Genomic DNA, 12,248 nt, shown 5'->3' with positions numbered 1-12,248 from the left:
AAGATGTGACCTTTAAAGAGAAAAATAGAGAAAGATGTGACCTTTAGTGAGAGAAAGATGTTTATTTTTTTAAGAACAATTTTTTTTATGAGAAATTAGGTCTATCCTTCCTTTTGCTATTTCATTTATTAAAACCTTATTCATTTTTAATTTTTGATCAAAATCCTTTATATTAGTAACATCATTAATTATTTTAATAATAAAATATTTTTATTTTGTAAATATATTCATTTAATGTTAAAAATGTTACAATTAGTATATTTATATTTATACCTAAATTTTTTATCATATATTTTATTTTTAGTTTGTACCCGTATTAATTTTCTTTTCAGTTTTAATTTGTACCCATATATTAATTTCTTTTTGTGCCTATATTTTATAAAGTTTTATTTGTATTTGTACCTATATTTATTTTTATTTATATGTACCTATTTTTTATTTTGCTAAATATACCCATGCTAATTATATGTACCAATTTGTATTCGCACTATAACGTTTTCTGTTACATCAAATATTACATATTTGATTCACTTTGTTGTACCCTTAGATTCCCCTACTCATCACTCCAGTGTCACAAATGTTGTTTTCGGGATTCGATGGGAGCTCATTCGGCCACTCATTTTCAGCCTTGCCATTGAGATCTACGACCATAGAAAATGTACGTGCACAATGGGCAAAAGAGTTAGAGAAATCGAGCAAGGTCATAATTAATTCTTAATGGCGTGTTTGATGTTTCTAAGTCAGAATACCCGCTCCTTCAAACCCAAAGTTAACATATCAATTTCTTAGTTTGTATGGGCTCCAGTTGCGTTTCGTCTTTTTTATAGTTAGCGTGTACATGAATAGTTATAGTATGTCTACAAATACCAACTCCTTATTTTGATTATGATTGCGGTGGATTAGTAAACATTTTTGTTCACTCTCCAAACTACAATGTTTAGTGTCTCAAGATCGAGCTTGGTGGAATGAGAAAAATAGATGTGATGGTAAATATTTTTTTTCCTCTTCTTGATCAACAATACGATAAATGATGAAAGGTAAGAGGCCTAATTTAAATGAGATCTAAGACGCACGCGTTCCACACCCAGTGAAAAAAATCTCTTCGTATTTGATACATAAATATTTGAAACACGTATTCAATATCCTACATCTTAATTCTACGGTAAAAACACACAAAACTATACATGTTGGACAAGACGTGTCCAAAATCGTGTTCTATCCACTGAATCTAATCAATAATCCACAACTCAATTGCTAATCGAGATTTGTAATAAATTTTTCCCGTTAGATGAAATTTGGAAGGCCCGGATCACTTGATCCGATGATCTTGGTGGAAGAGATTCGGAGAGGATCACTTTCCGAAATGTACGATGAGATAATTAGATCATATCGTATAGCACAGATAAATGGGTAAATTTAAAAGGATAAAACCTACGTAGATTTATATGATGCGGTAAAAAAATTTCCATGGCACTCAAATTAAATTAATCACGCCTAGTTACCATTAACGATGTATTCTAAGAAAGCTTCTTAAGATTCATATAAAACATTCCAAATATGTTTAAGTAATTTTTTTTCATATTCCAACTTGAATATTTTTTTCAATATAAAAAACTTACTAATATTTATCTTACTTGATAAATGATAAGATCGTTTTTGAATAGCCCATAACGTTTTCCTTTGAAGGTACCATTGTAGATAATTTGGGATTGTGTAAATCCTAGATAGATTTGAATACTAGTTATTTTTTATGATTGTATTTACTTGGAGGACAAGTTAATGCTTTCCTTATCTTCTACTATAAAGTATAATTAGAGTTATTGTGTAGGGGAAACAGGCCCAAAAGGGTTGAAGCCCAAGTGGGCTAACCTTGGACAAGGCCCAAAAAGAGTGGGTTTGATTCGGGGCACCCAAGCTTTGCCGGGTGCGTGTGATCGCCGGAGTTAGCTAAACAGCGCCGCCACATTTGTGGTGTTCTCAGGCGAGGCCAAGTCGAGGTGTAACCAAAAACCCACAGCCTTGCGGAGGTCTGCGAGTGCAGAATCCAATTCTCACAGAGAGAGAGGGAAGGAAGAGAGACAACAGAGCAATAGTTATTATTTATATTTTTGTGTGTAAATTTTGATATCACTACAAACCAAAGAGCAATGCTCCGTTCACCAAAAAAAAGAACAAAAAAGAGCAAGTGACTACTGCCAGCATTTCCAACAAATACCAAGTAAAAACTACCAACTTTTTGCTCCTAAAAAAAAAAACTCCAGAAAAATCATCCGGTTCCAGCAGATCCCCTCCGTCACCGTTTGCTTTGCCACCCTTGCAGTTTGCTCCTCCACCCTTGCCCTCCGACTTGCCATTACTGTTCTTGTCATTGGCTCCCTCCTTCGGTGGTGCTGGAGGACGGGCAGGAGGAGGAGGAACTCCCTTTGGAAGGGAGTGTTCGGCAACATACTCCATTACCTATGTGAGGTATTTCATGTTCTCTGAGTTTGTTTTTAACCTTCCGAAGCAAATACTGGAGTCGTTCCTCCACCTCATTGTTCAAAATGCCAGCTTCATTGAACAATGAAGTGGAGGAACGACTCCAGTATTTGCTTCAGGAGGTTAAAAAAAACTCAGAGAACATGAAATACCTCACAGAGGTAGTGGAGTATGTTGCCAAACACTCCTTACCAAAGGGAGTTCCTCCTCCTCCTCCTGCCCGTCCTCCAACACCGCCGAAGAAGGGAGCCTATGACAAGAACGGTAACGGCAAGTCGGAGGGCAACGGTGGTGGAGCAAACGGTGACGGAAGGGATCTGTCGGACAGGAGGATTTTTCTGAAGGTTTTTTTTTAGGAGGAAAAAATTGGTAGTTTCTGTTGGAGGGTTTTTACTTGGTATTTGGGAAATTTGTTGGAAATGCTGGCAATAGTCACTTGCTCTTTTTTGTTCTTTTTTTTTTTTGTGAACAAAGCATTGCTCTTTGGATTGTAGTGATATCAAAATTTACACACAAAAATATAAACAATAACTATTGTTCTGCTCTCTCTCTTCCTTCCCTCTCCTTCTCTATCCTCTGTGTGAATTGAGAATTGGATTATGCACTCGCAAACCTCCGCAAGACTGGGTTTTTGCTTACACTCCGACTCGGCCTTGCCTGAGAACACCACAAACGTGGCGGCACCGTTTAGCTAACTCCGGCGATCACACGCACCCGGCAAAGCTTGGGTGCCCCGAATCAAACCCATTCTTTTTGGGCCTTATCCAGGGTTAGCCCACTTGGGCTTCAACGCTTTTGTGCCGGTTTCCCCTACACAATGACTTTAATTATACTTTATAGTAGAAGATAAGGAAAGCATTAACTTGTCCTCCAAGTAAATACAATCATAAAGGATTAAAAATAACTAGTATTCAAATCTATCTAGAATTTACACAATCACAAACCCAAATTATCTACAATAATACCTTCAAAGGAAAATGTTATGGGCTATTTGAAAACAGTCTTATCATTTATCAAGTAAGATAAATATTAGTAAGTTTTTTATATTGAAAAAAAAATTCAAGTCGGAATATGAAAAAAAATTACTTAAACATCTTTGGAATGTTTTATATGAATCTTAAGAAGCTTTCTCAGAATACATCGTTAATGGTAACTAGGCTAGTGTGTGTGAAGAACAAATATACAAGTGATTAATTTAATTTGAGTGCCATGGAAATTTTTTTACCGCATCAAAAAATTATTACAAATTTTAAGGAATCAAAACAGGTGTGCCATTTTCATTTTTAAGGGCACACATTCCACATGGCTTGAGACGAAATAGATAGAATTTCGGACAGGAATACCAAGAATTTTCATTTTTTGAGATATATATTTTAAATTTCTACTACTCTGATTTATATAGTTATATTCCTATCACTTCCAAGTTTTGTACTAGTTGTTTGACATGATAAGCAGTGCAGTTATTTTGGCATCAGATGACATTCAGTCATATCTCTGAACATCGATCACAAGATGCTTTGCAAAAACTAACCTTCCTAGAAATCAGATTTAGTGCATTTGCATAGCTCACATCCTGCTTGCCAGTCGTCTCATACTCATCTCGCAAAATTGAATAGATATCACTGATAGGATCCAGACCAGATTTCTGCCGATCATCTGAGCACAAAGAGAACTTCGACATATGCAGACGGCAGAACATCATTCTTGCACCCCAAACCCTATGCCAATGTAGATGGCTAGAAACTATTCCATTTCGCCACCTCGGTAATTTTTTATGCACAGCATATATTGCTGTATCATTTCTTGCCATCTCATTCTTTTGTGATACACAGCATATATTTACGGAACCGCATTTATATAAACGAAAATATGAAAAGCAGGACTTACAGCCGATATTCGAAGAATGCTGAGCAGAGTTCTCACAGTTGTATAGGAGTGGGGTGCATTCGATTTAGCTTCTTCTTGCCGAATGCTAGAGTAGGAACTAGTAATATACTCCTCAAGTTCCTGTGGGACTGAAGGAGACAATCTTCTCACCGCAGAAATATATGCCCTGAAAAAAATTAATAAAAGAATCTTATCAGAAAGTCCCACAATCAGCAGACTTGAAAATAAAGATTTAGGTAGTTTTACAAATTACAAGTTCTATACAGACTTATATTCGTTCGTATGTAGAAGTGATCAATAGAAAGACTAAAACAAAAGAGAATATCCTGAAATCAGTACTGCTGAGCTTTCCATGGTAAAAGATGTGAAATTTACCGAATAACAGATGGCTCAAGTGGAGTGAAGCCAAGAGCCGGAGATTCTTTATTCTGGTGACATAGACAACATGCCTAGCCATCTCAAGATCACTATCCATATCTGCTCGATCCAGGATTAACCAAGAAAGATCAAATCTTGACAAAAGGGCTGGTGGAAGATTAATGTTTTCAGCAGGAGTTCCACGTAGGTCATATCTACGGAGTTCTACAAGTCTTACATTTTGAAAAATATGCCTAAAGAATTCATTCGAAAACTCGAAAACAAAAAGATTGACAAACTTTCTCGTATAAACTCACACGATGGTATGTGGATGCATGTAATGTACGTATATATTTTTTATTTTCTTATGCACCATCACCACATTTATTCTACTCGTAACTTGCATGACCAAGCTCGATTGCTAACCACTATTAGACTAGACATTATTGACACAAAATTCAATTTTAAAATTTAGCCTTCTTAGCACCATAAAAAGAATCCAACGAAAAAAGCCCAAAAAAAAATTTCACTTATAAAAAAGCCTTTACAGTCACATCATCACTCTCACGTCACTCCCTCTCACATCTTTTCTGTTTCAACCAAGCAACCCAGAATGGCGTTCCGCGCTGGTAGCATCGCTTAACTGTTAAGAAAATTGAAGGGTGCTATAAGAGACGGAAGTGGAGCCCAAGCCATGGCCCGAACACCAAATGTCAAGGTAGAACTTGACATTTCGGCGTCCCACCGAAAAGATGTCGTTCGGGTGACCGCCCACCCAAACAACTTATCTGATAGCGAAGTAGCTGCTCAGCCTGAGAGGACAGGGTTCATAGATCACCTTGCATAGCTTAACTTGGCCTTCACAACTGGTCGTGAAAGCTCGTCGAGCTTTTCTGAAGGCTAAGGTAAGCGGAGTCAATGAAGCTGCAAAAGGCATTTTGAACAATGAGGTGGAACAACAACTCCAGTATTTGCTTCGGGAGGCTGAAAAAAACTCAGAGGACATGAAATACCTCACAGAGGTAGTGGAGTATGTTGCCAAACACTCCTTACCAAAGGGAATTCCTCCTCCTCCTGCTCGTCCTCCAGCACTGCCGAAGGAGGGAGCCAAGGCAAGAACGGTAACAGCAAGTTGGAGGGCAATGGTGCCGGAGCAAACGGTGATCCTCCTGCCTATCCTCAAGCATCGCCAAAGGAGGGAGCCAATGGCAAGAATAGTAACGGCAAGTCGGAGGGCAATGATGGCGAAGCAAACGGTGATGGCAGGGATCTGCAGGAACCAGATAGTTTTTCTGAAGGTTTCTTAGGAGGAAAAAGTTGGTAGTTTCTGCCGGAACGGTAACGGCGAGTCACTTGCTCTGTTCACCAAAAAAAACAAAAACAAAAAACAAAAAAGAGCAAGTGACTCGCCGTTACCGTTCCGGCAAAAACTACCAACTTTTTCCTCCTAAAAAACCTCCAAAAAAATCATCTGGTTCCGGAAGATCCCCGCCATCATCGTTTGCTCCGCCACCATTGCCCTCCGACTTGCCATTACTGTTCTTGCCATTGGTTACCTCCTTCGACGATGCTTGAGGACAGGCAGGAGGATCACCGTTTGCTCCGGCACCATTGCCCTCCGACTTGTTGTTACCGTTCTTGCCATTGGCTCCCTCCTTCGGCGATGCTGGAGGACGAGCAGGAGGAGGAGGAACTCCCTTTGGTAAGGCCTGTTTGGCAACATACTCCACTACCTCTGTGAGGTATTTCATGTTCTCTGAGTTTTTTTCAGCCTCCCGAAGTAAATACTGGAGTTGTTGTTCCACCTCATTGTTCAAAATGTCTTTTACAGTTTCATTGACTCCGCTTTCCTTAGCCTTCAGAAAAACTCGGCGAGACCAGCTCTCCGGTTGTGAAGGCCAAGTTAAGCTATGCAAGGTGATCTATGAACCCTGTCCTCTCAGGCTGAGCAGCAGCCATCAGCTGCTTCGCTATCGGATAGTTGTTTGGGTGGGCGGTCACCCGAACGACATCTTTTCAGTGGGACGCCGAAATGTCAAGTTCTAACTTGACATTCGGTGTTCGGGCCATGGCCGGGGCACCGCCTCCACTTCCGCCTCTTACAACACCCTTCAATTTTCTTAACAGGTAAGCGATGCTACCGGCACGAAACGCCATTCTGGGTTGCTTGGTTGAAACAAAAAAGATGCGAGAGTGAGAGAGGGAGTGATGTGAGAGAGGGAGTGACGTGAGAGTGATGATGTAACTGTAAAGGCTTTTTTATAAGCGGAAATTTTTTTTTTTGGGCTTTTTTCGTTGGATTCTTTTTATGGTGCTAAGGAGGCTAAATTTGAAAATTTTAATTTACAAATTGAATTTTGTGTCAATAATGTCTAGTCTAATAGTGGTTAGCAATCGAGCTTGGTCATGCAAGTTACGGGTAGAATAAATGTAGTGGTGGTGCATAAGAAAATAAAAAATATATACGTACATTACATGCATCCACATACCATTGTGTGAGTTTACACGAGAAAGTTTGTCGATCTTTTTGTTTTCGGGTTTTCGAATGAATTCTTTAGGCATATTTTTCAAAATGCAAGATTTTATTACACCCTGAACAAGTGTGGCAAACTCATGTAATTAGTCTTATATATGAATATATGATAGCATATTATCTTCTGGACAACCGAAAAAATTAACACAACTCGCACTATAAGGTTTTCTGTTACATCAAATATTATATTCTTTGATTTACTTTGTTGCACCCTTGGATGCCCTTGATCATCACTCGTGTCACAAATATTGTTTTTGGGGATTCGGTGGGAGCTCACCCTGCCACTTATTTTCAGCCTTGCAATTGAGATCCTACAGCCATTGAAAATCATGTACGTGCACAATGGGCCTTAGAGAAATCGAGCAAGGTTTATGAGTCAGAATACCCGCTCCTTCAAACCCTAAATTATCAGATCAATTTCTTAGTTTGTATGGGCTCCAATCACGTTTCGACTTTTTTATTGTTAGTGTGTACATGAATAGTTATAGTCTGTATACAAATACCAACTCTTTATTTTGATTATGATTGCAGTGGATTAGTCAACATTTTTGTTCACTCTACAAATTACAATGTTTAGTGGCTCACAATTAACCTTGGTAGAATGAGAAGAATAGATGTGGTGGTGGTACATGTCGAATACGTTGCTAAATTTTGTACAATGGAGGAAGGTTTTATTTATTTATTTTTTTTTTTTTTTTTCTTCTTCTTCAAAATTTTAATGAACTTTTTATTTGTCAAATTGTGATTTATATTCATGTAGCATAAGGCAATCAACAGTGGGTTTACGCAGAAGGTTTGCTATGTGAAGGAGGTGGATTTGTCCTATTAGTTTTTTTACCCTGACCACGGTAAGGAAGAAGAAAAGGTCATCGTAAATTCAAAATTATGAAAATAACTGTTGGTGTCATTCTCTGTTGCTCCTCCCACGATCAACAACCCTCTGGCTGCGGTTAGTCTAACAACTCTCTTTCGGTTTTGAGCATACATATATTATATATATATATATATGTATATATATGTATGTATGCTAAGGAGACTAAATTTTAAAAATCAAATTTACGAAATAAATGATGTGTCAATAATACACTTTATTTATATTTCAATTATCTACAACCACATTATTTGATTTGCAAATTTCACTAAAATTAACTCCTAATATTAATATTTATTATGATTGCGGTGGATTAGTAAATTACATGCATGTTTCTTGAAAAACTAAACATTACAACAATCAAGCCCTATTAGCTTGAGACAAAGTAATGGTGACTACCAACTAATGAAAACGTGCATTCAAACCGTCGAAGTTATAAACAGAATTGAAGACAAACTGACCTGCAAGTCTTTGAGCTCAAAGTGGCCACGGGAAGGCCAATTTGGAGGAGGAACACGGTCTACAAGCTTCCATGATGCTTCTGATGGAATGTTTGTAAACTGTTATATCCTCTCAACCGACACCATCCTATTTTCAACGACGCAGCTAAAATATATGACCCCAGAACAGCACACCATTAAGGGACAGTCCGTAGGAGACAGTTAAACCAACATTCTCTGCACCATAAAGGAAAAACCGGTTTAGTCAAATCTGTGCAACAAACAATCATCCACTGTCGCTCATTTATGTTAGATATATCAAAACACGATGCTAACACTCCTCAAATCTTGCTTATAGCCGAGACTCGATCTGACATTATAATAATAATGAACTAAAACAAGAAGGATCGGGAAGGTTTAAATACCTGGCTTTATAATACTGCTTGGCAACAAGATCATGAACATAGTGGAAATGCAGAAAAGTAAACTCCCAGGCATCTCCAATCGGAAACCCAATCACTCATTGGACCCATAGTTGTGGAAATCCATACGCAAGTTGGCATTAACTCGTTTAATGTTTTCCTTGGAGAACATGTTTTGCATTCTGAAAGAGCGAATTGTCATGACCCCTAATATGCTTTCTGAGAAATGATGGATTACAGGAGCTTTCGTGATTGAATCGAGTCAAGTTAACTCTCGAGACGATGCAAGAAAATAACCCTAAAATAGAATAAGTACAAAAGTCTTCAGCATTGAGTGCAACATTATAGTTACAGGTTACTGATAAATATTAACACCGTAACAAAATGAACGAACATACCCGATACCAGACTTTAAGCCAAGCAAGCGGAATCAGCAAGAATACAGTGGGACATGAATATTGGCATACGATGATAAAGATGGCAAGCACAGTAAAGAACATGGCAATGGTAATTCCCAACATGAAGGGAAGAAGTCGATCGATATTCGTCTGATCAGTTGATGCCTGATGGACAGAAAAATCCTCATCAGTTAACATCAAGTATGACAAAAGCTTACCCTACTCAGAATTCTTCCAAAATTGGTGAAGTATCGAAAAACGACATGGGGGCATGCAGGATGCCGTGAAGAATTTGCTTGAAAAATGTTTGAGTTGTTTTAAGCCCCACAAACATCACAGCAAGTGCTTTTATAAATACCACAACAAATATTGCTAACAACCAGAATTTTACGAAGAAGGTTGCGTGTTCCCTCTTCTCAAAAAGACGAGTGTTAACCCCAGCACTTCTAGATCGCACAGACATTATCTGCAATCATTGCCAATGTGAAAGTAAGCTACTATTAGACTCCTTTTTTCCTTCTTTTTCCTTTGAAACAAAAATACAGCTTCAGCGAGCCTGGGTTAAAGAAAAAACAATTGAGCGTACCTTCTCAAGGAGCTGTTCCATGTTTGCCTCCATGCCCACAATATTACTTTTCATTCTGATGGAAAAATCATATAAGATTGGCCGAATTGAATTTGACGACATAAGAGATTTTTTGTTAAATTATATACAAGCCAAAACACAATAAATGTTATATGGCCCGTATTAGCAGAGATTTCATCGACATGTAAAAGTAAACAAATCAATAAAAATAAAGATTTACTGTTTAATAGTATCTGTCACGCTAATAAACTTGTTGTAGTTCTCGTATACTAACATTTGTAAGTCAGTATCAAGATTCTTTATCTCAGCAGCCATTTCAACGTGTCTCTGTAGAAGCCCTTCCAAGTTTGACCTGTGTACCTGCAAAGTTCATACAACTCACAATGCTGATTCAAAGTTCGAATATCTGCCTCATATTCGATAACAAAATGAGCATATTATGATCATTCAAAATTCAAATTACAAATGCCACAAATCATGCGCAATCAACTTATCGGATAAATTCCTAACCGAATTTCATTTCCAATTGTATTACGAAAACCAATGGTTTCGTTCCACTCCACTAAATTCCCAGCTCAATTCAAAACAACTTGATGACATTTTATTTGAGCAGCCACTAATTCCATTTTTTCGCCTCTACAAACTTCGCTACGACGTAAATAACATAAATTTCACGACACAGCCTTCCAATTCAACCCTAAATCTGCCCTAATTACTACCAGTGAATCAGTCATGTATTTGGTAAAACATAAGAGTTGGAGATTGTACAAGGAGATGCATGTACTGGTCGGGATCGAAAGAGGTGGAGTTGATGGCGTCGAGAGTGCCGCACTTGGACGAGGAATTAGAGTTGGGAGACGACATCGAAGGGTCAGGGGAGTAGAAAGCTCGACAGCAGATCCCTCATCCTCTTCGCCTTCTCGTCCAGCGGCACGTCGTCCACCTCCCTTCCTACTCTACTTCTTCAACCTTCAGTCTCTGTGTGTGTTGATTGAATCTTGATCCAAGATTTGGCGCTGCTGGAATGTGACAGGAATTTTGTTATAGAGATACAGTTATGATTTTGTTAAACGACGAACTAGTTGCAAGTCTGGGTAAAAGCATCGCTCGGTCCTACAAATACCTTCACCATTCTTACCACATTTAAAGCCGAAGATAAAAAGTACAAGGTAGATAAGAATCATATCTAAAATTTGTACAATCAATTACATCTCAACAAGTGGCACTTGAAATTTTATTTGAAATATTATTAATATTACATAAATATAAGAAATCTGAATAGTTACTCACTTTAGCGACACGTGTTACTCGAAATCCTATCAGAAAAATTATTGAGATTACATAAAGATAAGAAATCTGGAGAGTTACTCACGTTAGCGACACGTGTCACTCGAAATCATATTCAAAAAATTATTGAGATTATATAAAGATAAAAAATTCGGAGACTTATTCATTTGGCGACAAGTGACACTTAAAATATGTCCAAAAATTTTATTTTAATATGGCAGTTTAATTTAATTAACCATATTAATTTAATTAAAATAATAAATTATGTTTGGCTTATGACCCTTTGCCCCCTCGGTTGTAGATGATTTTTTGTCAAATGACTATGTTTGGCCTATGGCCTTTTGGCTTCCTCGGTTGGAGATGGTGTAAAATATGGCCTAGCGTTGTTCATTAAAATATAATTTCTTGTAGAGCTATAGGTCTAAAAGGAGTCATTTGATCCTCATTTGGTAGAACTCTACTGTTTACTTTGGAATAAATGACATGTCACCACGTCGTTTAAGGGTAACTTTAATGAAAAGCTCTCGGTACTGTTCATTTTAACGAAAAACCACATTTTACATTAAAAAATCAATCATGGTACTATTCACTTTACCCTTTATTTTGTTCTTATCAATAAAATTCAAAGTTTTTAAGTCATTTTCATTAGTTTTCCTGTCGTATAAGTGGTAAAATTGATTAATTTTGAGGTTGTCTTTACCTCGTTGGTTTAGACAATGACTCTGTTCAATTGTTCATGTATAAAATATTAATAATTGCTTTTTATCTTTCAAAGGAAGCAAAAGTTGTTTTACCTTCATGACATTTTTGGTAAAAACCAACCTAATGGTTTTTACAAAGTTTGTTTTGTTTTTAAGCACAATCTAATTACAACATTTGGCTCATAATCTCCACTAGGCTGATATTTCAAAAGATTTTCTTCCATACTCGGCGATGATTTTCTTTCTTTTTCGTCAATTAATTTGCAACAAATTTAGTAACACAACTAA

The 12,248-nt window shown here is 37.4% G+C and overlaps 1 protein-coding gene across 15 annotated transcripts; it reads right to left on the bottom strand.

The window, feature by feature from the left end:
• Positions 1–462: 462 nt before the first annotated feature.
• LOC103449211 (vacuolar protein sorting-associated protein 51 homolog) lies at positions 463–11,128 on the bottom strand. 15 transcript variants are annotated; one of them, XM_070808144.1, is made up of 11 exons: positions 10,741–11,128; positions 10,193–10,332; positions 9,973–10,027; positions 9,767–9,852; positions 9,387–9,551; positions 8,992–9,286; positions 8,588–8,803; positions 4,741–4,890; positions 4,366–4,531; positions 4,010–4,269; positions 2,888–3,288 (listed from the first exon to the last, which is right to left on the bottom strand). In XM_070808144.1, the coding sequence occupies exons 1-5, from the start codon at positions 10,834–10,836 to the stop codon at positions 9,419–9,421; spliced, it is 510 nt and encodes a 169-aa protein (XP_070664245.1). In that variant the 5' UTR covers positions 10,837–11,128; the 3' UTR covers positions 2,888–3,288; positions 4,010–4,269; positions 4,366–4,531; positions 4,741–4,890; positions 8,588–8,803; positions 8,992–9,286; positions 9,387–9,418. The 15 variants fall into 15 exon arrangements, with proteins under 15 accessions (XP_070664243.1, XP_070664249.1, XP_070664245.1 ...); XM_070808146.1 differs by having other exon boundaries at positions 4,010–4,134; XM_070808145.1 differs by having other exon boundaries at positions 4,741–4,842.
• Between the last annotated feature and the right edge of the window lie 1,120 nt (positions 11,129–12,248).

Source organism: Malus domestica, chromosome 11, assembly GCF_042453785.1.
Source record: "Malus domestica chromosome 11, GDT2T_hap1".
Lineage (NCBI taxonomy): Eukaryota > Viridiplantae > Streptophyta > Magnoliopsida > Rosales > Rosaceae > Malus > Malus domestica.
The sequence above is the reverse complement of the archived record's forward strand: the minus strand, read 5'-3'. Positions and strand labels throughout refer to the sequence as shown.

Coding starts and splice junctions, on each gene's coding strand:
- LOC103449211 (XM_070808142.1), bottom strand. CDS start 10,836: ATGTCGTCTCCCAACTCTAATTCCTCGTCCAAGTGCGGCACTCTCGAC. Junction 10,333..10,740: donor ACCAGTACATGCATCTCCTT/GTACAATCTCCA, acceptor TGAACTTTGCAG/GTACACAGGTCAAACTTGGA. Junction 9,552..9,766: donor ACCTTCTTCGTAAAATTCTG/GTTGTTAGCAAT, acceptor TCTGTCCATCAG/GCATCAACTGATCAGACGAA.